General features: G+C 43.4%; 2 protein-coding genes across 2 annotated transcripts in view; one reads left to right on the top strand and one right to left on the bottom strand.

Annotated features, from left to right (window-relative positions):
• Positions 1-206: 206 nt before the first annotated feature.
• luzp1 (leucine zipper protein 1) lies at positions 207-25,848 on the bottom strand. The gene is made up of 8 exons (XM_049739581.1): positions 25,699-25,848; positions 14,022-14,079; positions 9,022-9,342; positions 6,763-8,956; positions 6,032-6,588; positions 5,806-5,967; positions 2,572-2,775; positions 207-2,485 (listed from the first exon to the last, which is right to left on the bottom strand). Exons 3-7 carry the CDS (start codon positions 9,142-9,144, stop codon positions 2,575-2,577), a joined length of 3,237 nt encoding a protein of 1,078 aa, XP_049595538.1. The 5' UTR covers positions 9,145-9,342; positions 14,022-14,079; positions 25,699-25,848; the 3' UTR covers positions 207-2,485; positions 2,572-2,574.
• The window catches only part of pacrg (PARK2 co-regulated), a 109,574-nt gene continuing 108,833 nt past the window's right edge, over positions 25,251-25,991 (top strand). The window contains exon 1 of the mRNA XM_068652995.1: positions 25,251-25,447. The gene's annotated coding sequence lies outside the window, so the exon portion shown is untranslated. The remainder of the gene's footprint in view (positions 25,448-25,991) is intronic.

A 25,991-nucleotide genomic window follows, 5' to 3' on the forward strand; every position in this document is an offset into this window, starting at 1 on the left:
TGACAATACACACAGCGTGTTACCTACTCTAATCATCAGGGGTGTATTCATAAAAACACAAAATGAGCAACCTGTAGAGGAATAAAAAGAACACCTGTGTGAGACAGAAGCGAACCGCTGACTTTTTGCATTCCACAACCCAAAAAAAAACCTGCCAACAAAAGCAAAAGGTATTAAAAAGCACAGATTTACTCCGAGTCAGCGTGTTACAAATGAGTTGCTTTTTATTTTTTATTAGAATACATATGGTCTGCTGTACAGTTGGCAGCTTACCTACATGCCACAGGAGAGTTAAAACATGCACAATGGATTAAGTCTAAAAGGTGAGGAGAAAAAAATATATATAAGCAGCCGCCTCCCTCCAACTTCGGCAGCTCATACAAACTAATAAAAGCCTTTTTATTGTGATTACATGTTTATGTTTGCGAACGACGTGAATTTACACAAATAATGAACACGTCACAGTTAACCCTTGCCCCCCCCCGCCTGGTTTGATTGATGGTACGGTCCTAAAGTTCTTATTTGTGTGCACGCTTCTTTCTTTGGCACAACAAACAGCAGAAGACATACAAACCCAAAAGCTAGCGGCAAAAACGAATGGGACTCCCCCTAACCCCAGGTTGTGAGAAATGTACTTAAACAACAAACACAGACAAAAAAAAAACTCTCCAGGAGTGTGTCATAACAACAACAAAAAATATATATATATTCTTGAAACCAAGATGGACAAATATATTCCATTAATAAGGCCCACTTTACAAAATTACATGATTTTTTACCTTAAATAAAATTTCTAAGTTTTCCAAAATAAGACATCTTTTTTTTTTTTCTTCCAGGAAATAAAATGGAGATCCAGCTGGACTAAAAATGGCGGAATGATTTTGGCACAGGTTAAGATAGAGGGGGCCCAAAAGTCATTCCTCTGATGCATCAATCTGGTGAAATGAAAGCAAACAGGTGCACACACAAAGCAGGTTTTGACCAGCAAAAAAAAAATAAAAATAAAATAAACAAATAAAAGGTATGGAGTGGGTTGGGGGGTATAATCCATTGCAGATCTTAAAGTTAAGTGCTGGTTAAGTGCAGATTACAGTCTACCCAGTAACACCAACAACAATGGGGAGGGTGGAAAAATAAGCACTAATCTGAAGTTGAATTCGAACTAAAATGTTTGTACATACGCCAGAGGTTGTTTTCTGGGAGAAGCAAACTAGAACCAAACCTAAAACCTGTCAACAATTGGCGTAGTAGCTTAGCACGCTAACAACACCGCTAAAGAAAGCATTTGAGTTTGCCATTCTCCGGGTTTAAGCGAGCAAGCTCCGCCTTTCAGGAATGTTCGGATGGGATGCAGAGATTGGAAACTCTCAAAAGGAAAACTGCACTTGGCTAAGGATTAAACATTTCATCGTTGCATTTCGATAGAGAGTCCGTGAGGTTTCTAGCGGATAATAATGTCGACAGCATGGCTGTTGTTGCTATTTCCAGTAATTGTTTCGCTATATCACAAGCATAATGTTGCATACATAATTCATACCCTGGCCAAAATGCTGAGTTAAAGCAAATTTTTATTTTGAGAACATTTTACGATTATAATGGGTATTGCTAACTGCTAGCATATTTTAGCGCGTCTGGATGTATTGCGAAAGCTTGTGACGACATCTAAACATGACTTTTTTTTCCACTTTATTGCAAATTTTACTTTAACTCAAACAAATTTGGCCAGGGTGTGACTAAAATTCACCCGATTGCGCCCCGGTCACCGATGATGTGCAAAGTAGTGTCTGCTATCAACCTAAGATGCAAATGTCTCTCAAACACCCGAATGAGGACAGTCGCCTGTTAAAAACGCAAATAAAGCACCATGGGAAATCCAGTTTATGAGTGATTAAAAAAATTCCCGCATTTGAATGAGGAAAAGAAATGAGCAAGTAAAAAAATTGAGAACGCAACAGGAAGCGAATTACCGGAGCGGGGGACATTTTTTAGGACGCCTCTTTTGAAATATGAGAATTTCTGGGGAGGATGAAACTTTGATCAGTTCCTGTGAAGTTTTTTGAAGTTGAACAGACAATATTCCCATATTAAGGATCCCCAGCCATTTATTTTTTTGCAGAACCGAGTAATTCGCTTCCTGTTTTTGGTCCGACAAGTCAGCATCCTTTGTCAAGTATCAGCATGACGCAGCAGCAGTTGTTGTGAGATGACGTGACGGGCCGGGACTGATAAGGTCCTCGCTGGAACCTCTCCTTTGTCATGACTATGAGGTGACTATAATACATCCAAACAAGCAGAAGAGGATACGTGCGGTGGCGAGGCCCTCCCTCCCTTCCTTCGCCATGGAACGGGCCGGATGCATATACTTGCGTCTCGATGTGCAAACAAGGTCACAGTTAAGTTTGTGTCTGTTTTTAAACATGGCTGTGATTGTTTTCTTGTCTTTGTTTGTTCTAGAAGCTGGAGATGGTGCAGGGAGATCCCTAATCTGTTGGAAAAAAGAAAAGTTAACATGTTAACCCAAACTTGGGTGCAACTAACCCAATCCGCTGAAATTGAAAGCTAAGCGCTAACCTGCTAATGATGTTCCGCCTGACGATGGGTCCACGCCCGGCTTCCCGCGCCGCTCTTTGGCGACGCTTGAGCCCGACCGGACCACTGCTCCCCTCTGGACGACACGCCCGTCGTTTTGGCCGTCCGTTCGTAGGAGCTCCCCAGGGGGACGGAGTTTGTGGCCGCCAGGTGTTGTCTCCATGAGAGAGGGTCGGCATTTGCACCCTGGTCAAAAAAATGAGTAGGTGAGAAACTGTAAATGTGGTCACAAACCAAAAAAAACTTCTCAACCCGAGTGACCTCGCAAAGTGAGATTTTTACAGTCATTTCCAACACTGTGATTATATTTCCTGCTTGAATGGCCTCGAGGTTCTTTTTAATAGCCATCGGAGCTAATTAGCTTCGATTAGAGCCCCGCTGGACTTTTGCTGTGTCTCGGAGGGCAACAGACAGGAAATAAGTCACCCGACAAGCTTGCAGAGTAGGCGTGGCCGCTTGCGGTCACTTCCTGCTGAGGGGAGGAAACGTGAGGGTGGCAATCATCTCCTTGTATGGTCAGCAAGCTGCAAGCCAAGGTGGATTAAAACTCTTGCCTACTAAGCAACAAGACGCTGTTGGGAATAAAACGTCAGGTTTTAGAAAAGTGAAGTGAAAATTGGTAGGAAGGTTTTGCTTCCTTGTGAATTATGGATCCAAAGTCAGTTATATAAACTTTTGGAGAGACCCCACACGTGAAAAATTGGCAGCTGTGTGTCTGGTCGGATTTGAAAACGGCTTCACATCTGCCATCGGGGGAATTCCGTCGAACAAACATTCTTTTTGTTCACTTGAGCTCGGCGAGACGCATACTTTCCTTACTTTACAATAAAACGTCACGTCTTCCAGAATAAATGTTCTTCCAGGTCAGACGTAAGTAGGTTGCCGAGTGTGTGAACACGTCCACGTGTGGCTTTGAGTCAATATTTGGCGAAGAGAAACATCAGGCCTGCTATAAATGCTGTTAATGTGTCCCGGCAGAAGAAAGCCACTGAGAAGTTCGGACGTCATCGCGCAAAACAGCTCCCGCTCACGTGCGTGAATGCTACCAAATGCAAAATTGAAACCGGAAAATTGGCAATAAAGAAAAACGCTGAAGTCAGTCTGGCTTGTTAGGCTGACAGGTTGTTCTAAATCAGGGTTTCCCAAACCGAGGGTGGGGGGCTAAAATGCGTTTCATTGGGTGGATGTAAATGTTTCGGGGGAAACTTGTCGACTGGAACATTGTAGCTCGAGATGAATGTACGGGCTTGTGTCTGCAGAACCAATTACGTCGCCACGTAAAAACCGTCTGCCCTTTGTCTCGCATGCAATTTAAAAAAATGCTTTTGTCAAGCCAAGACAAATTATGAAATCATCTCTTCCCATACACAACATTCTAGAATTCAGGTAACACGTTTCCGATAATTGGTGGTCACGCCTGATTAATCCGGATGAGGGGTTTATACCGAAGTGACCGTGAAGCTATTTTTTTTGCGGTCGGACAGAAAAGCCGTATTCCAGACGTACGGTAGACCTGGCCTCTGGTTTCAGACTCAACACGGGATGGTTTTGGTGTCTTTCTCATTAGCTGGAATAACATAGGTCTCATTCATGTAAGCATAATGAGGTTTCCTGATGCCTACATAACGGAATTCATGTATATATCTCATCATGAATACCATAGGTTTAGAAAAAAAAAAAAAATCGATGATTGTTGGGGTCAGGCTGTCTGCAAGGTCTCCCAGCAATGTGGTGTCCCCCCCTCCTTAACGACTATTGATTTGTTGGGGTACATCTGGACTCCAGCTTGCTGACATCTGCAATCTTCTTATTCCTACCATAGACTAAATGTAGAGTTTTCTAAAGCTCAGAACAATGGAATGGCACTGATTTGGACCAGCTTCTTCTGCTCCAATCAAGCCAGTTTTACGACGCATTGACGGGGTCGGAATAAAACAAGCCTCCGCTGTCAACCTTTGACACTGCAATCACATACTAATCCCCCACCGCCCACTGTCCTGACTGCAGCTGTATTTATCCAAACCTCTTGGGAATGAACAGACCACCGAAAAATACGCAGACAATCCAAGCCAAACATTATTAAAAAAAATAATAATTCAAAGAAGACTAGCAATGACCACTATATGAACCGTGTTTTTCTTGCAGTCTGGTCAATTTGCGTCGCTAACCGCCGTTACCCAAAATGAGGTTTGTTGCTCCAAAAATCAGGATGAACAAGGGGCTGCAAATCAAGAAAATGGCTTTAGGAAATTCTCTAAATGCTCAAAACACTCAATGAAGGAGGCAGGCAGTAGATCAGGTCGTTGCTGAATGACCACATCTGACAGGAGGGGGAGGGGGGGGGTGGTCTTTTTGAAATCCTCCGACCGGCTCCATGGTAACCAGCACCACTCAAGGATGACTGATGTTAGACGGGGGGTCAATAAGAGGAGACAAACTCAAAGTCTAATCAAAGAGTTGCGGTCAAGGCCATGGTGTGAAGATGAGGCGGACCCTGACCATGACGGAATTCCACAAATAGAAGAGTCTATTCCTTCCGAGGTTTGAATAGCCAATTAGTTGAAAGTGGGTTGGTGGGAAGAAGGAAGATTAGTTGAATCGTCTGGCTGAAGATGACAGACTGAGTTTCCAGTACCACAGTCCAGCGAGGACTCATTTATGCTGCTGGTAGTACGGCACAAACTGCCTGATCTGGATTTTTTTCAGATCTCAGCCTCAATCTACAACACCCATAAATGGATAATCCTCTTCAATGTCATCGTCGGACAAATTGGACTAACGACGATTAATGGTTCTCCTCCTACTGTACTATGTTTGCTTGGTTTTAAGGAAAGAAAATTCTTTCCCAGACCAGCCTACTTTATCATATGTGACAGAATGGCATGTTATCGTAGCCACGGAGGCCAGTCGATAAGCAGACGGACATTTGTAGTCTACACCCATGAAGAAAATCCTGCACGCAAGACCACATAAATACAAAAACTACAGGCATGTTTACGCCACGCATCTTGCAGGTGGCGCGGATAAATACAGGAAAACTATTTTCTACTCTTTGAGGTTTTTCAAGCCCTTTTTTCCACTTGTTAATAGCTTGTTCATTTCCACCCTGCGTAACCTTTCGGCCCACCCTTCTGTTTGTGCCGTTTGGGAAGACACATGGAAGTACCGGGAGAATTTGTGGAAACTCTTCGGAATATCTGGAGGGATGAGTTGTACCTGCGGTCGTTGCGAGTACGAACGGTTCCAGGACTGAGAGGTGACAGGCGCGTGAGGCAAAGTCTTTCCGAAGGCTCCTGTGTCCGCATGGACGGACTTGGCGGTTCCGCCGCGAAGGAGCGGCGATTCGTCGGCTTCTTTGTCGATAGTCCGCATGTACATCTGCAAGGACAAAAAAAAAGGAATCATCCAACTACCAGCTCCTTTGATCGGTTTTTAAACTTACATCCGAAGGGGATGGCTTGGCTCTCCTCAGAGCAGAAACAATCCCAGTGGTTTTAGATCCATAGCTCCTGGAGTCATCAGAGTCAACGGTTTTCGCCAGGTAAGCCCTGCATGTTGTTGTAGATTCTGCCTCATCCTCAGAAACCCCGTCCATGACCCCCCTTCTTCGTCTCTCCTTCTCATCCGACCCGAGGCCTTTGTTCTTCCAAGTGCTTCTCACGGTTACATTCTTCGTGTCTGGTAGGGACTCTTCTTGACTTTGGTTTTGCCAGCTGGTGAAAGTGGTGGTGCTATTGGAGCTTTCGAAGACAGAAGAATCGTTGAGGTCAGCAGTGGTCGTGTCCGGAGACGGGTGGCTAAAGCTGCTGTGTTGGTAGGCCGTGTGCCTCGTGGTTGTTTCCACTCTGGAGGAACTGTGAATCCTCGACTTGGATGAGGAATCATTGTGGTTATCCGCTCCGGGGTCCTGGTCCTGGCTTGACCGCAGGGTAAGCTCGCTCTTGGGGATGGAGATTTCGTAAGGGATTGAAATGCTGCCATGGTGCTCGCTACTTGGGCCTGTCCAATGAAAGAAGTTTGAATAGATGAGTCATCTGATTATGTATTCATCATATTTCTTATGTAACAATAAAGTATTTTTATTCTGTTGCCAAATCAAGCACAGATTTTGAAATGGGAATGTCGGAACGCGGTGATAACCAAAACTAGATGGGAAGGGTCAAGTGAACTTACCGATGAGAAAGTTACTGGTGGATGTGTGACGTTCCTTGGCGGACAAGGGCTCGCTGGACACACTGCTGCTGCGACTGCTGGTTCTGGAGGAGCTCGGGTCATTGGGATAGATGGTTATACTGCTGGTTATCTTACTGGTGTTGGTCAACACTGGTTTGGTGGATATCTTGGGTTTTCCGTTGGCGGGCAAGGGTTCAGAAATCATCATCTCTTTCCTGTCGATCTCAACGATGGCAGGTTTGATGACTGCTTTTGACCTCAACCCCTCCCGTGGACTGCAAACCCGCTGGACTTCCAGACCAGATGGGGTGTTCCTGCCTCCCTCAGCTAAATGTGCTCTCAGTTCTTCATCGAAGGAACTTCTGGAGGAAGAACCCTCTGAATGAGAGTCTTTGACGTGAGAATACGGAGAATATCTCGAGGTTGCAGTCCTACTGCTTGGAGTTGTAGTAGTCGTTTCATTCACCGTCTCTGGTTCAGAAGGTCTCGAACCGGTAGATTCTGTTTCTGAAGCAGAGGAATGACCTTCAGACCCCTGGTCATTTGGCAGCAGTTGATTGACGTTGGATCTGTAAGCTTTGTAGGATCCATTGGCCTTGGATAGGCTGGATGCAGAATGTTGAAGTGGGTCAGTTGATTCCTGGTCTGAAGGGAGCTCAGCGTCCTTGTCTGGTACGGAGGTGCTGCTCTCAGGCACAACATCCGAGTTGGTCGATTCACTGTCGCTGCCTCCATATGATTTTGAAATCTTTTCCATTCTGCTCTTTTTGCCGTCCCCATCGCCCTGTCTGTAAGGTGTCCTCAGGGGCTTCTGGTCATTAGCTGCTGGCGGGTAGCGGCTAAGAACGGACACTTTTTTAACGTCACTGGAAGGTGTATGCAAAGCGCTGTACATTGTTCCCTTGTATGATCTTTCCTCAGTTCCTCTCCCCGTTTCTCTTATTCCGTTATCGGAAAAAGGATTGGGGGTTTTGGGTGTCCGCCTACTTTTGTGTGCAGGACTGATGGCTCTGTTAGGAGACATGGGAGAGGTTTCCTCGGAGTTGCTGAGATCTTTAGTTCTGAGCTTGGTTTCTCTCTTGTGCTGAGGAGATAGCTCCCTGATTCGGTGCTTAGGCGAGCTGGGCTCGGTGACAGATGCGGCGCTTCGGTATTTAGGCTTCTCTTGCCTGAACGTTCCCTTGGCGAGCTCTTCGTTCTCGGCTTTGCCATTCTCCAGATGCTTGGCAGGGCTGTTGGGGCAGATGTTAGCACTTCCGTTGCCTTGCTTATCCACAGTTCGGTGGCCTCCGATTCCACCTTTATTGCACAGCTGCGTCCTGAGCTGTTCCACCTGCTCGCTCAGTTGGCGAGCCCGGTCTCGTTCCATCTGGAACTTTTTGTGAAGCTCGCCGTTTTTTGACTCGGAGCTCTTCAAGTCATTCTCTACAATCTCTAGTTGTTTGAGGCGGTTCTTCAGACGTTCAACTTCTTGCGTCAACTCCTTTACCTTATTGTCCTCCTCAGGTGACCCTGCAAGGTTCTTCTGATTTTCAGATTTATTCAGCAGGCCAATGTTGTAGTCGAGGCTCTTCTTACGTCCAGTCAAGTTACTGGTGTGGATGCCGGTGGAGGATAGCTCCTCTTCAATTCTTGATCTTATTAAGTCTGTACAACCAGGATCTACAGACATGCCAAGGCGCTCCAGTTTCTCTGTGAGCTTTAAAATGATCTTCTCATCTTCCTTTTGTTTCTCTCGTATCCTCTTGTGTTCATTCTCAAAGGTCTGGCAGACTCCTTTAAACTTGTCAAGTTCCGCTGCTAATGTCTGCTCTGCTTTGTCCAGTTTCATCTCAGACCCCTCCATTTCCTTTAAACGTGTTTTGAGGGTCTCCAACTCGGTCGAGAGTTTCTTGGTCAGGTTCTTCTCTTCATTGAGGCTGAGGCAGAGCTGGCTACAGTCGGACTTACTTTTCCCAAAAGCTTCTTCTAATTTCTCCAGCTCCGCCATCCTCCTCTGGAGATGTTCGATCTCGGCCTTCAGCGCCATGGTTAGATTTTCCTCCTCTTCCAGTTTCTCTCTCACAGTCCGGCAGAGGTCTTCAGCTTTGCGCACCTCCTCATCTTTACCTTGGATTTTCAAGAGGCGTTTCCTCAAGGACTCGACATCGGCAAGCAAGGACGAATTGCTACCTTCTGCCTGGATGATCTTGTCCTGTTGGTGAGAGTTGATTAAAATATTTCCATACATCAGTTCTGCAAACATCGCTCAATACTAACCTGGATGTCGAGCAACTCATCTTCAGACTTCTGCAGCTTGTTAGTGGCTTCCTCCAATTCATCGAGCCGTCGACTGAGACTTTGTAGCTTGTGCCGCAAATGGCGATGTGTCATGTCAGACATGGCTACAAAGTTTTTCTTGCGTTTCTAGTGCCTTGTGTTTTCTTCAGGTTATTTGAGCCTTGGCAGAGGTCCACATTTGGGTTGTGTTGATATCAATTCACCTTCAATGTTAGACAACTAGTGTGAAAGTGGCTTTGATCTCTTTGTGCTCTTTTTTTTTACAAGAAAAGTTCCATCAGCGTGATGTTTAGATGTCATCTATAGAAGGGAGAAAGAAAAAAAAAAATCACTTTAGTCACTGATAGTCGTTCGGTAATCGGAGTGATAGATTGAAGAGCGTGGCCCAAAAGTTATTACTCGAAATTATTTATTATTTATCCTTTTGTCTTTTATGTCAAGGACATAAAATGGCGGAAATGTCAACACAATCAACAGAAATGTTGTTTTCTTATTTTAAATGAGAGTACAGTGTGCTAGCCAAACGCGATGCTAACACGATTCTTTCCTTTATCATTGAACCACTATTTTCACTGTTCACCTTGTTTTGTCCTTTCACAAGGCGCTGTGGGGGTTCCACATGTCAGTATGGACACGCCTACACATTTTTCACGCACACACACACACATACTGTACAATACAATCTCCCCAACATTGATTTTTACTCGCCTGCGTGTTTCTGCTGACAGCGGCATTTCTCAATAACACTATCAAGATAAGAACATCACAGCTCCCCCCCACACACCTGCTTCAAAATAATACACAGGACACATTATTTAATAATATGTTCAATTATTTTGAACTTCCATCAGTTAATGGAAAAGCATCAATAGATACGGTTTCGTGGAAAAGGGATGATTTGACCTCCATACATGACGCCGATTAGTAGCAAACAAAAAGCCGACTGTCAGCAGAGCCTCCATCTATCAGTTTGTTTCATGAATGATTCAGGTGGTGGGCTTTCCTGCTCCCACTGCACCCCCCCTCCCCCCATCCTGTTTCATTTTGCTAAGCAGGCGCCGTTATCGACCATGAGAGGAGATCAGCCTGAGGGTGGGACCGAACATCTGCAGACATCATCACTTGTCGACAGCTCTTAATCCTCCCCTTCGTGTCTCCCCTCATTCATGTTCAAAGAGTGCGAAAACCGCTCGGAATAAAGAGCGTTTGATGTTGTTTTAAAAAAAAACAAAAAACTGTTTGTACCGTTAAAAGAAAATCTAGTACGGCCGTAAACATCTCATGAGCTGCGACAAGTTGTCATCAGGGTTTACTCCCAAATGACTTTACGGACTTTCCTTTGTTTTGTTTAATGTGGAAAAAAGTACTCGCCACACAATTTATTAAACATCTTGTTCAGCATTAAAAAAAAAAAAAAACACTTTGAAAAGTCAATCTGGCACCGATTACGTTCCTGAAAGCCCTGTGATGCAGAGAGCCTTTTATTCTAATTATTTCGCACTTTCATGAGGTCTGGGGGTTTAGGCGAGACAGGAAATAACGACGTGAGGAGGACTTGAGGTAAAGGGAAGCAAAAAAATACTCCTGTCAATAATATCGTCGTGTCTTGCATGGGCTTGTCGACTGAGATTTGCTTTTGTAAAGCTAACTGGCTAGCGTCATCTCCCTCTGACACGCACACCAGCACGGTGGCTTTTTATGGGCAGCGGCGCGTGCAAAACGACTGTGGCAAGGGCCTACCCTCTGCCAAACTAATCAACATACCTGAAGCATGATTATCACAGGGGCTGGGCCCTCATTAGCCGCATTCATGACGGGAGAAGGGAACGCTTGATGACTTTCACCAGGGGGGTGTCCAAAGTCTGACCATTTGTGCCCGGTCATCCATTTTTAATTTTTTGGCAGCACCTACTATGACTTACTTATTGTCAGATTGATATCAGTGGCTGGTATCGGCAACCTCCACGATTTTTCTAACAGCTAAAAACAACACTAGTATCGGATTGATAAGATCTGGTATCGGTACTTTCTTATCACTATTAAAGTGGAATTACACGGCCTTCTAGACAACCACATTAAAAAAACATTTTTATTATCTTGTTGACATTTACAAAACATCCATTTAATTTTAACTACAGCTTAAAATGACACACTGTAATAAAAGCAAACCCCAAGTCAGCTTCTTGCATTGTGAACTCAGGCGGGGGAAACTCAAAAGCAAGGGGAAAAAAAAAATCATTTCAACAGTGAGAGGTTAGAAAAGTCAACATCCGGAGGCTTGAAGCTCCGCAGTTGCTTTCCTCAGCTGTAAGTGGAATGTTGAACCATGATTCCAAATTTAGTATGTTTTGCTAGTCTTGCACCAAACTGGGCTATGACACATCAAAACACATAAAAGGTACCGCGGGGCGGATATTGATGTTCCCGAAAGGAGGGGGGTGGGGGGGATGATAATAAAACTTATTGGAAAGTTGAGTTTCTCTCTTTTTCTTTCTGTCTTTCTCTCACACGAAGGTTACAATCAGACACCATATCATTAAGGCTTTAGCCACTCTTCCTGCTTGCCTGCCGCCTTTCTCGTACATTCTGTTCTCCCCACCAGAAGCAGAAAGGAAAAAAAAAAAAAATCACTCTTGCACTTGACATTAGCGACTTCTAAGTTCCAAAAGATGGTGGTTAATAACAAGTCCAAGCAAAATAATATCCTCCATGTGCAGGACGTTGAGAATGTGTGTGCCGTGTCGAGATGATGGCGGAGCAATGGAAGCCACAAGATGGTGGCGAGCTGGTGCTTGGCCTGCATTTTTTCCAAGAAAGTGAAGAACGGCTGCGCATAATGTTTGGCTTGTCATTTCCTGCGCTGTCATGTCAGCCTCAACGAAAATCGGTAAAGAAATTAAAGGCTGCGGTGCATTCTAAGCAGAGGACAGGGAAAGTCACGGAGCTTGTTTCTTGAGGTGAACACATTTTTTTTTGTCAATGATACGAGACTACTGTAATTGGAACAACATGTTTTGGAAATATACGGCTCTAACATTTCCATAATGATCATACATGAAGGCTTAGATGTTTTGTCATTTTTTACAGCGTGGAAATATTTCACTGTCGCGCTAACCGGCTACTATTTCACATTTACAGCTGTCGAAGCATTCTCAGCTATCAGCGGACGTCAGCGGAACTTCTGTGCGAAGTGTGAAGTGGAAAAAAAACTAAATTGCGTCACAGTTTGATGCTGACAAGAGAACACGGCAACACGATGACACTTAACGTGTCGACGAGCCGTCCGTGGGATTTAAGTGAGTCAGACAGAGAAAACGTTGAGCCAGGGAGTCGTAAAGATGAAGTTAATACACGCTCGGTTCTAGTTGAACACTGATGCTCGTTTTTATTTTGATTTCCCAAACAGGCCTGCAGAGTGTCAATGACATCGACGAGGCAGATCAGCCAGGAAAGGAGAAAAAAAATAACCAGTTGCTACTGAGCGTACAAATGCATTAGCAAGCTTATCGAAGCGCTAAAAGAGATTTATGGCCAAACCGCTACCTCACATCCGTTTTTTTTTTTCTGAACGCACTCATCCCAGATGTGCTGGAAGATGGAGTGTGAAGGAACTGCCAGTAAATCAAGTGTCAAGTACGTCTGTGGTTCAAACGTCTCCTGACAGAAATCCTGTTTTGAAAATTGAGTCGGATGACGGCAGGTTAATGAACACCACTGGACGGGAAAACCATTAGCTTATTGAGACGATTACCCCAAATTTAATTCTTGAATCAAGACGTTAAGGCAAAATGACCAACAACTAACAGTTCTTCATTCAGTCTCAACTAACTTCCAGCCTAAGGCAGTCCTGGAGGACCACCAACTCTCCAAATATCCAAAACCGGTCAGCGTGTTTATTATTCCAATAGTATGCGTACAATGGAGCCTCAGACTTTCAATGTTTAGTCGGTTAAACAATTTAGATCTTCAACTAAACATCCAAAAACCCTGAACCAAAAAGTGTCTTATTTTGTATATGTGCGTGAAATTTTCTTAACACGCTATCCTTGCACCTTCTGCCTGTCTGCTTTGCTCAGTGGACTCCTTCACCCTTTGGCGTCAGCTTCACGAGAAAAAGCAAACGCGAGGAGGCCACGGAGCCAGAGAAGGGGGGGTGAGCGTGAAGCGAGCCCGCAGAATGTAGAGTAGGAAGCTGCCTGAGTGGATTACTGCGGCAGGAATGCAGCAAGCGGCTGCCGAGAGGCGACGGCAGAAGAGCGGGAGGAGGTAAAAGGGATGACGTATATCAGATGATAATATTGACTCATGTATTAGGAGAAAAATTGTCAATGGGAGTGAATTGTAACGATATTGGGGAAACAAAATGGCCGACAATCTCGTTTTAATTTGCTGTCAAATTTAACTGAGGTCGCCACGCTGCTGAGTGACTAATTCAGACGCCCATTTGAAATGTAATCACGGTAATTATCAAGGCCCACAAAAAAAAAAAGTGTTTATATGTTGACAGCTGAGACAAATGACATAGGTCATATATACATGTTCTGTTTGTAATTTTGTGGAAGGCTGATTATGCACCAAAGAGGGTGACTAGATTCGAGAATAGTTTGTGTAAAAGAGAAAAAGGGGCTCCATATTGTTTTTATTGACACCAAGAAACACATTAGCGGCGTGTAGCGTGGTTGAAAAATACAGCAGTGTGCCACTCCTGTGCAAAAGTCCGGGGAAGGAAGTTTGGCGCCGGCATTTGTGCCCGACAGGAAACACGCTCGGACAAAAAAGTGAAGAGGAAGAGGTGGATGAAGAAGACGACGGGGAGAAGGAGGTTAAACCCGATGGACTTTTAAGAGACACTAAAGTTTTTATGTAAAGCTATAAAAAAAAGCTAATTTATATTTATTTACAGGAAAAAAAAGAGACAAATTCAGTATCAAACTATTCTCTTAATGAACAGCAGATGAGTAGAAGGAGATAAAACTCACATTTCCGAAACATCCTTCATCCCTGACATGTTAAAGTCCTCTTCCCCAAGGCGCCATTCTGTGATTGGAAACAAACAAACGACGTGGTTAGCAAAAATACAATTTCAAAATGGCACCTTTTGCTCACGTCTGACCTTCATGAGTCAAACAAACATCCCGGGAGTGGATACGTGTTTTGTGGGCTTTGCCATCGACTCATGCATGAGCAGACAAGCCATGTTTGGCCACGGCAACACAAGGCCCCCATTCACTTCTTGGCACGCACACACCAACACACACTAACACACACGCTATTATCATAATCATCATCATCAACAACGACCCGAGAAGTTCTCGAGTGCTTCAACACACACACACGGAAGAACACAGACGACACAGAAGACAAGCATTCCACTACAGTAGCATTCCATATGTTTGGTTAAGCGCAGAGAATCCCAATTTAAGACAGCAGTCTGGGTTGAATTAAAAGGATGAGAGTGGAGGCAGACGGAAGAACTTCAAATTACAGCACGGTCAAATTTTTGAGCTCAATAAAAATGAAGCGTGACTGTACTGAAAAAAAAAGAGACATGTTTTGAATTTTGTACCAAATTTTGGTTTCTGTTTACATCCTTACCGGCAAATGTTAAATATTTGGTTAAATTTTAGACTGGAAAAAGTAATATTTAAAAAAATACAATGTAAAAATGCTAAATATGAAATATAAATCAAAAAGTGTCATTTTCAATCAGGAATAAACCAGTTCATTTTTTGACAGGGCCACCAAAACATGGCTCATGGCCCACCCAAAAAGTCTTAATGTGTGACGCTTCTTACTTACAAGTGTCATCACTAAAATTACTAGTTTGGTTAACGACAAGAGCCACAATATAACATCATTACATACCTTATTATTATATTTGGCATTCATTATTTACTTGACATATTTATGAACAAACATTATTGGCATTCTCGTGTTACTCTTTGCAAAGTACGGTTTTTCATACCCTAAACCGCCACGTCGGTGTTTCCGTCACCCAAATTTCCGGCCTGTATCCGACTTGTGTGGAAAAATGTCATTGGATTGTTGAGAAACTTTGCCGCAAAACGGGATTTTCCACACTGTGTGATAAAACGCTGTAGTACATTCATAAATTGTTCACTGAAAACATTGATTGCAGCCAAAAGTCTCTTAATAAACACTCGAGTAGAACGCTTTGATGCAACAAATGTATTCCATCTGTGGCATCTTTGTAATTCTGTTGAATATACTCGGAAAAAAAAAACGAAGCAGGGATAAGCCAAATTGATTTATTGATTGTTCAAGAATTCTGTGTGAAATTAATTGCGTCGTTGGAGCCCACTCATTTTGCCGTCGAAAAAAGTCTGAGATGATTTTAGCCTCGGAAAAGCTGAGCAGAATGAGTTAACTACTTTTGGATTTTTGCGAAACGACATTGCCAACGCATTTGAAGGCATCTGACCGAGCTTATGTTTCGGTGGTTGAATCTAATGTAATGTTTTGACAAAATCTCAAAACATTACATTTGCACTGGAACAATGATAGAGACTCCGAAGTATCGTAGAATTCTTGTTTTGTTAGCCAGCATGCTAAAAGTTAGCTTCTAAATGTGGTATATTCATACATAAAAGTTATTTGAACCTACCGTTGGACCAAAACCGAAAGCGCCAAGTGAATTTTGACAAGCAGCAAGTGACCTCATTGGAAAATGGATGTTTTCAACCAAAATATTTGGATTCAAATGAAGCGCAGAAGAGTATGTCGTGAACATCGGGACTCCCATCAAGGTAAAACAAGATAGGACAGATCGTGTTCAAGTTCCTTCGCCGGAGAAACTTTCAAGGCCTGAAACTTCAACCGGGCCTCCACTAGCCAGGCGTGTGTATGGGCACCCATTTCCTGAGTGATTAACAGGATATGTGTGTGTGTGTGTGTGTAGCTCGGAGAGGTCTGGGGTTGTTTTGTCTGCTCGGGGAGGAAAGGAATGCCCAAGTCAAACAAAGCGGACAGGATGCCTTGCAAGAGGCGAGGACGAGGGTGAGAAAGAGAAAGCGCAGAGGGGAGCAGGACGGCGAGAGACAGGAAGTGGAGGTCCAGAATGTCGCAGACAGAAGGAGCAAAAGAGAAGGTGGGAGTAGCAGCGAGAGTTGATTTCTCATGTGTTGAACAGCATTCCTCCTCCCGCTGTTATTTGCATTCCGACGCAACGGAGAGGTGGAGCGACAATTTGGTCGACAAGCTGTCAGACAGAAAACCATTCGGCGCTTCCAACTTGACTGGAAACCTGCAGAACCAGTAGTGATATCTAATGACTAACAGCCCTCGAGCTCTCCTTGTTCCACCGAAAAAACACAAGACGCTTCACAGCGCAGCTAACGTACACGGTTATTTTTCGATCGCAGTAATTCGAGTACGTTTTTACGCGAGAGATAGGGTACACCCAGGACTGGTCGCCGGTCAATCGCAGGGCATATAAACAACCATCTACTACCCAGAGGACAGTGTACAGGAAGGCCTGAGCCAAGTTTCCAACCATTGTGAAATTCACTGATGTGATACCGACATGTTTTGACATTGATGCTATCGCTAGCACCATCCCGCCTATACGCTAGGGAATGATTTCGCAAACCAGACCATCTTGAAAAGACAGATCATTCCAACCGAACTCAGTATTTTGCTACGTCCCTAATGTTAATGCAATTCCACCGCATAACAATCATCCTAAAACTATTATCACCATTTATGGTGGCACCCCGAACTGTTATTGTCTGACTGCATTCCTTTGCGTTGTGATCAACCTTTCATTTTGCCGGCCAGTTACGGAAGAATATAGTGCAACGATTGTTGTGATTCTCATATCAGTTTTATCTTAGTAAAGCTTGAAAATAGCTCTGGAGGCGATCTTTTTTAACGCTGGTCTACTCTTATAAAATAAACAGAAGCTACTAGCTACTTCTACGGCTGCTCTGCTATTTCTCTTCAGTCTCAAAGTTCAGCTGCCAAGCACTTCCTGGTGCTGTTGTTGTTGCTGCGCGAGTCGGACCCTGCCCAAGCGGGAGTGAGCCATTCTTTGACTGGTGGTGCAGAATTGATAGGCTGATATCGTTTCCTTTTAAGGTCAATTGTGTCTGAAATTCTTGGCATGGCGGCTGCGGCTAGCTAGCTAAAGCACTAATTTAGCAGCATTCTTTAGCTTGGTACACACCTGGAGGAAAAGCGGAACGGAGGTTTGGGTGGAATGAGAGGGGTGGATGTTTATATTAGAAGCACTTTTAATATATTTTTTTTACTAGTTGCACAAGATTAGTTGTGAAAGTATGCACCAGATGTAATATTGGGTTTGGCCAGTAGGGGCCTAACTGAATATTTGTGAACGATACGAATACAACTGTTTTTCTGTACACGATCAAGACGTCTTGCAAATGTTTGAAAAATAGAAAGTAGGGTTAGGGTTAGGGCTACAATAAACAGAAAAATATGATAACTGGTCAATTAAGTTTATAAACTTTAGCCCATGCAACAGAATGTTTAATGACCCCAAAATGAGTCATGCTAATTAAATGTCGCACATGTGGAACACATTCAGTCTAAGCAAATTTATGCCCTTTAATTAGGCCAACAGGACAAGCAGCCTTAACTATCCGATAACTTAAAACTATAAATCTTAAATTATTAGGGTGACTGACTACTTTGTTACCAGTTGAGGGACTCGGGGGGCAATAGAAACTAAGAACCAGAAGCTTTCGACTTACATTTGTGATCTTTACACCTACAGGAACACTCATGGACAATAAATCATACCTCCAAAAATCTGATGACCTCAGCAAACTTTTATAGTCATATAGTCAAACTGGATAAATGCAGTGAAATTGTACGGAGAAGTGAAGAGGTAGGGGGGGGGGGGGCAAAGTGGCTGGGCTTCACAAATAAACCCAGACGCTTGGAGAAAGGGAGGAAACGGGCTGAGGTTGGATCATAAAATATGCCTGGTATTCAACAATGTTCCACAGTGCACAAATGAGGCTCTCAGGGACCTGCGAACGTTACACGATTCCTGTCAGGCTCCTGGGACCAGTGCATTCCTTTCGCAACTCCAAAAGCGTTATCTCACGATAAAGCCACCTTAAACTGTCAAGTGATTCCAGGCTAAGGACAACAAAGAGTCAATCATTAACTTGTTTTTATACAAATAGATCCGCCTGGTTGCTTTTCGTTCAAGTAGAAACAGCCTGAGGTGATGGCAACAAATATCGGTAGGAGCTTCTGCTGTAGAACAAAACAACTTACTCAACATTACCTGACTAACAAACAATACCTGACTTTCATACAATCACAGAAGAGACTTACTCAACATTGGAATTGCGAATACAAAAGACAAACCCAGCGCATTCTTTAGCTGCCGTAGCTATTGGGCCTTGTTGGTTCTATCGTGAGAATGAGCTTCAAAAGCACTAATGGCATGTTACGAGAAACAGTTGGATGAAACCAAAATAACACAATCATTAAAAAATAACAAAGCCGAAATGAAGCGCTGGAAATAGCCGAGCGGTTCTGGTCTGCTAGCATCTGCACCGCAGTGATCGAGGCATACCGATAAAAGGGCCGATGGAGGAATGAAGAAAATTGATTTTTAAATCCATCTATAAGCGTCTCAAACTAAATAAGGGCGCTATTATGAAAAGGAAGAGAAGATTATTTATTCTGAGTTATTTTATTGTGTTGCCGTTTTGAACCGCTGTTAACTGCTTGAGGCTGTTGTCTCGTGAGCCATTGATGAGCTGTTTGCGCTGTGGTTTTGGGTCTGCCAGACAACCGTCCTCTAAGCGTCCAAGATAAACTGTTGCTGGAGAAAACAGTCCTCTGACACTTGCTGTCACGTCATTATGACTCGCACAAGACTGTCTGTCTTTTTGTCGTTCGGACGAGACAAATCAAACGGCGTAAAGTTAGCCCATTCAGAATTTAGATTGGAAATAATTAGAATTATTTTCATTTCTGTTTGAACTTGTTAACTGGATTGACCTGCTTGACAATTCCATGAAAACCGGAGAAATATTCAGGGTCCACCAAGAGGTGAAGACAAAAAAAAAATAACAAAAGACAAAGCAGTAGCCGAGCAAAAAACAGGGGATGTGATTAATAGCCACATTGCTATGGCGACCCAACATTCTTCTCCCTGAAAACATGTATATTTGCTGATCACAAGTAAAATAATCTGCAGAAGGAATTTTATTTTGATAACCGCCCCTGTAGATCCAAAACCTGGACCAGAGTGTTGCGTTTCCCCTTGTACGGTTCATCTAACTTATCTCAAAACTCATGAAGCCTGTGTGAAGGTCCAAGTTTTGGAAGTCACCCAAGCGTCAACACAGGGACAATGAAACTATCGGCAGTCGTCGAGCCAATCACAGGCTCCCTTCTACCAATCAATGCGATTGATATCTGTCTATGGCATTTTCGTTAGGGGTTAGCATTAAGCTAGCTAGCACATAGCTCAGCTTCCTTTTTTTTTTTTTTAATAAATAAACTTAACAAAACATTAAATGTCATATTTAGAGACGTGACAACAACCCCGAGGAGAAGTAAAAGTGCTCAGTCGCCACAAACATGCTGTTTGGAGTCATTTTTATGAGTTTCCATTCAAAGGAATTACATGTGGCACACTTGACTTCGATTTTTCCTTTGAAATCAAAAGATGAAGACATCAGACAAACCAATGTACTTTGATATAGCGCGTGAGGACAAAAGGCATCCACCCCCCCCAAAAAAAAAAACAGCATTATTTGATTATTTATTAACGGCTAACACTTGTGAAAATGTCATAGTGGTTTCCATCATACAATACAAAATATTCCAAAGCTTCAGATCCGTACAGTCAAGTGTGTCACTCATCAGAGTGTCCTTAAAACACAGATTCATGGACCTCTGGATGAACCCGACTTCTGCTGAGCCCTGCACCAGTTCTGACTTCCACAACAAACTCCTGCCAACCGCTGTCGCGTCAGTCAGTGGCCAATTGACTGCAAATAACAGACTAAAGCCTCATAAATCCTGGAAGAGCGAAGCAGTAACTGTAGTCATGGGAGGGGATGTTGAAGGAGAGATATTATAGTACTGGGTAGAAAAACAATCAAAATGGTAAACTTGGTATCCAAGACTTACAAAAGCAGCTGCTGGGTGAAGAACATGTTGCCATTTATGGATGTTGCTGAGGTTTAGTACATGTTGGGCCACTGTAGGTGGGATTTATTTAACCTAATTTTACTTGGACTTCCCACCAATCCGATATGTATTTTTTAACTCAGCTGTAGAGTCAATCTGACAATCTGATAAATGATGTCATTGATCATATCTTCTCCATGTGTGCCTACTAATCAGTCCCACTGCTTTCCTCACTGATTATTCAGTATCATGGCTCGAAAGATTCTAATGCGTTACGCCGCAAATTAGACCTGGTCCGAGCTGGTCTAAAGTCAAATCTACTTTACCAAATTGTCAGGTTTTTGTAAAGAGGCTTTTGATCGTTGGAGGACAGATGGTTGGTTATCTCAAAGTACACCGCACGCTATACTAGAATTTGAGATTTGAAGTCTTAGTGATTTAGTCTGAATCATCATCAGGATCACAATGCGAGCGTGACGTTCATTCCCTCTCTGGTCTGTCAGCTTGGTCACTCTTCAAGAAGAATGCACCTTGAACCAGACTGGAATGGCTCCTGAAATATGCCAAATATGCTCCTGAACACCCCGCCTAGCCCACCCCCACCTCACCTCTCCTTAGAAGATATAGCCCTGTTAGGTCCAAAGCCTACCCAGTCCCCCCCCAAACCCACAACATTCCTGCGCTGTACAGTTCACCGAAAGCACGCACATTTAACAACACACGGATCACACAGACAATGTTAAGAACATTAGTAAGGCAAGTTTCCACCCAGCTGACCCAGACGCGGCTTTTCAGGGAAGGTAGTTCGGATTTCTTTTCATTAATGTCCAAAAATACTCCTTGGCCAAGTAGGCGAGGAAAGCGGGGTAGTATGGTGGGGGCTCTATTTCTATAAGGTCAATTCAAGCACATGTATAAAAGTAAAAAAAAAAAATCATAAGAAATGTAGCGCCCACATCCCGTCTTTCTCACCTCCCTGCGTGTTGGCTCACTGTGCCTCCTACATGTTTTTGAAAACCATTTCCTTCTTTCCTAGGAACCATAAACAAGGTAGCCTGCCCGGTATCAGAACGAAAACTAGAGATCAAGGTACTTTCTTATTTGGGCTCAGCAAAACAACGAGTCACGTGTGTGAAGATAAAATGGCCCGAAGTAACCTCGCCACTGCGTTTCGAGGGAACAAAATTTGAACAGCAACTACTCATTAAGACTGTTTGAAAGATATTAGCGCAACAGAAGCTATACATGCTAATGATTAGCTAACACAGCTACAAATAATGAAGGACATTGTAGCGTAGCATCTTTGGACTTGACACTGACTGTTCCCTGATGGAAGCTAAACGAAGACCAGATGACGATGTTCTTAGGTTACACGTGCTAGTTCACGAACCTTCACATGGACCACGGAAGAGCGGCCTTGTGGAAGACAACGTGGGGCAACTGGTGTTCATAAATTACCTGAATTATGGCATTCGGAAGCAGTTTGGAAGCTTGGCTCGGATTGTCGTTACATCCTTGTGAATAATTCACACAAAATGGGGGTATCAAAGTATGGAAGACATGCGTTAAGTGCTAAAGGGCAATAAAATATCCGAAACCTTTGGTTCGTAAATTTGTTCTCGTGCTACCTCTCCGCTATCATCTCGATCAAAAGACCTCCAACAAGGTGTAACAATAAGATTTTATCTCTTCTCTTGACATAGCTGCCTTCTTCCTTTATGCCACACCTATTGAAAAATTCAAAGACAAAAGAGAATTCTTGAATCAAAAAGGAAAGCAGATGTCTTTCAAATAATTGCTAAGTTGACAAGCTAGCTTGCGTGTCACCCAGTGGAACTGAAGGATTTTCCCCTTAAGCAGCAATTGAGGTGGCGTGTCAGTAGTTTCGAGTTTCAAATGAAAGCTTCAAATGATTTTCCTTAAACTTGATGACTCAGAATAGTCGGCAGATCTGCGGCGGAGGTCTGAAGCGCATAGCAATAATTAGCCTGCAGTGAAGTTTGGTAAACCTTCCGTGAGTTCAATTAAAACAAAATCTATTCAAATTAAAGAAGATTTCAATTTCAGTAATTATCAATGCAGATCTTCACGATGGAGTTCTTGCTCGGGTTCCAGCAGGAAGGCCTCCTTTGGACCAAAACGGGCCCACCGGCTTTGCCCATAATGAGGAAGTTGTTGGCATGCTTTCGGGGGTCTTACGAAAGGGGCTTCATTCACCCTCACACACGCGAGAGAGTTGTCCGGCTTCAACATGGGATTCTTAAACGGCCATAGACTATTTTCTGGAATGAGGTTTGTGGGTGTGCCAGAGTGTGAAATCTCAGCTCCGAAACGTACTCATGAACTGTTTGCTGAGTGACTGACATATTAGCTCTTAAAACCTGATGACAGACGTACACGGCCGGGAGCAGAATCTTTCAAAAACCGCTTTGGCATAGACAGACACTCTCGCAATGGTACACAGAGTTCAAGTGCAATCACAAGAGTGTCACGGTCGATCGCTGATAAAGAACTCGATGAGGGTGTAGCAGATATAAAGTATGTAGGTCATATTTTAATTGTTGCTAGGAGTCAAAGGACAAATTCCTCAGTAGCAACGGCAGAAATGGGACACTGTTGAAACACATCGGTCAGTGACGGCACGTTTCCAAAACAGCCATCTTTACCACTTATTACAAAAAGTCAAAGCTGTACATCCAAATTATTTTTATCTCCCGGCAGATCTGCTAATGGACAATGACTCCAGCTGTCCTGCACATTGTCAACAGCCTCCGTCCCGGATACTGAGCCCATTAATGGCATTATCACAAAACACACACTTGGAAAAGGACACACAGTCGTGGGAGGCTGGAATACGAGTTTTCTCTGGCTGCTATTTCAAGAGGAAGCTTTTTTTGTAATGCGTAAAATCCCACTCAATGTACAATGCCGTTCTATTCCGGGGCGAGAAAGTTTAGCAGGCCTAAAAGCGGGTCCACCACTAAATATAATCGGCACCATCCGGTCCTAATTCTTCATGCGCTATCCATTGCATTTAATATCACGGTTACGCCGCACGTGCTTTGAGAATCAACTGACCTTTGCACATTTATTCCGGAATTACTCCGATACCGCTGCTTGTTTTATTAGTTACCATCACCTGTTTTACCGTAATAATTTCCGGCTAAAAAATAAAAATCTTTCCAAGCTGTTTTAACGCACTTGCGTAACTTGACGTCTGCTGTAATTCCACACTAATGTTACCATGTTTCACTAACAGCAGGGGGCTCTGTGAATAAAACTTGATGTGCCGACTGGCCGGAACGCTACCGCTGACAAGCCCGGTTGGATATATTCCCGGCGGTTTGATTCTCCTAACAGAAAGCCTCAATACTTTTTATTTAATCCCCAGGAACGGTCATTTAGCCACTGTGTAATCCCTCAGGTCGAAAGCCTAGGCTGATAATTACACTTATTGGACACCCCTAATGATTAGTTTTTGGTTTCACCCAAAGCGGGCCATACTTGCTAGTTTTGTGGGGCCGTTATGGGGCGAGTGGAAAACCAATCACGCAAGGGATAGTTTAGAGAAGAGGGAGAGGTATGATTAGAAAGAACTTCTCAACCAGGATGTGGTCCAAACTATTTGTCTTCTTGGTCAAACAAGACAAGTTCATTCAAGGAAACTAGCGCTAGTAAATCTCCAAGTACAAAGACTATTCAGAATTCAATCAAAATTTACAATGAGGACTGTTCGAATGCGAAGACACAGAGTTGGGGGAAGGGGCGAGTCAACCAGGAAATGTATTGATAGTATCAGAGCCAAAAGAGAGGCAGGACACAGTCAGCTTGAAAGGATATTCCGAGATGGGTGTGAAGATTTTCACTCACTGAGGTCATTGTGATTCATAAGAGTTGAATCGAGCCGAAAGTTAGCACACAAATTCCTAAGACTGGATCATTTTGCCTTATATGTTACATCTTAAACTTCAAAACCTCCATCCCAGGGAGCAAGTAACCAAAACCCTTTTTTCGCACACACGTGCAAATATATCAACACATTCGTGCAGATTTGCACGGCTTCAAAGCCGTGTCTCAGCAGGTGTGAACAACAGCCCGCCTTTCCAGAAAGTCTTTGGTAATGTTTTTCCTTCTTCTTGCTCACCTTCATGTTGCAAACAGGTCAAGGCAAGTTCCCACCACCTCAGTCGCTCCCTGTGCTGTTTTTTTATGAGCCCCACCTGGCAGATTATTCTTGCAGCCAGGACAACTACCTATTCTATCGTTGACACACTGCGCTATTGGTAGTACAGGACACACATTGCACTGTTTTGCCTTTAGCCACCTCGGGTCAGTGCATGCACTATAGCACAACACATGCAATGAACACAAACATGTGTGTGTGTTTGTGTTGAAGCATAAACATCCATTGCTTAAATTGTAATAACACAGCAACATCGATGCTAATCCTTACATTGTCTATGGAGTTTTGCACTGTTAGCATTAAGCTAGTAGAAGTTATGTGGTTGTTTTGAGTACAAAATGTCTTTGCTTTGTTTAGTGGGACTTTAACTTTAACAATAAACAACTTGATACACTCCATAAAGAGACTTTGTGTTATCTAGAGTTTGAAATCTGTGAAAGTGGACTTCTCAAATGTTTCAAATATATTATTTAAGTTCCTGGTAGATCTTGACCTAATCCACAAAGTGTACCTTGAGATAACATATGATTGGGTGCTATAAAAATAAAAGTGACGTTTTATGATAGCAGATACTGTCTTCAAGGCCGAATAAAAAAATTCAAAAGGTATTAATTTTTTTTTTTTGCTGCCCAACGAGATGCCTGCCCTGCTGTGTGACAGCTTCCTGCTGTGATTTATATAATTAAGCCAGTACTTTCAATTAACACACTTTTAGAAGAAAAAAAAACACATTTTGGAGAGTTAAACGTGTTTTAAAGTTATTTGGATTGGATTGAACGGAAGAGAAGCCCAAACAATCACTTGGTTGGTTCGGGTACAAAGTCTCTCTGTTGCTAGCTTACTGCCAGACCAATTTACTTTTTTTTTTTTTTTTTTTTTAAACAAGCAAAAATAACAAATAAAAAAAGAACAGATGACAAGCAAAAAATAAATGATTAGAATATATTTTTAAAAATAAATACAGATAAGATTAAGCGGTTTCATGGACGCAATTTGGCAGTGACTACAGGCAGCTGTGGCATGTTCATGTTCGCGGAGATTCTCAACTTCAGCCGAGAGACCTGTCGTCGTCGTGGCCCGGTGAGACCTTTTAAAATAGCAATAAATATGACAAAAACACCGCCAAATGTGGATTAAAACTGTCGAGTAGTGACATTTCTCGTCGCGTCGAAGATACATTGAAACACCTGAGCATTTTTTTGGGCTAAAATCGAGCGGAGGAGGGTTGGAGGGGGGGGGAAACTTGCCGCAGTTGAAACACTTGTGCCGCCCCGGCTCATGTTAGCTTATGTCCGGCCACACAAACATCAAAACGGGACATATAGCCGTACCTCAAAATGTGTTCCGTTGTAAGTCGGGAAGAGACAGCAATAAATCCACAAAAAGCTGCCACCGGCGGCTGGAGTTTTGCTCACGCGGCCCCGGTTGCCCTCACTGCGGCCGCGAAGGAGAAGACAAGTTCATCCCGCTTTCTGAGAGCCTTACGGAGCCTATTCCACCTTTCTTTCCCCTTAAATCAGCGGCCCTTTTCTCTCGGATATCCCCTTCCCGAGTCCGTTCGAGATCAAACCATCACATTCCACCGCGTCCCAACAATGACAAAGGTGGGTTTTCCTTTTTTTTT

Source organism: Syngnathus scovelli, chromosome 14 (genome assembly GCF_024217435.2).
Source record: "Syngnathus scovelli strain Florida chromosome 14, RoL_Ssco_1.2, whole genome shotgun sequence".
NCBI classification, from domain to species: Eukaryota; Metazoa; Chordata; class Actinopteri; order Syngnathiformes; family Syngnathidae; genus Syngnathus; species Syngnathus scovelli.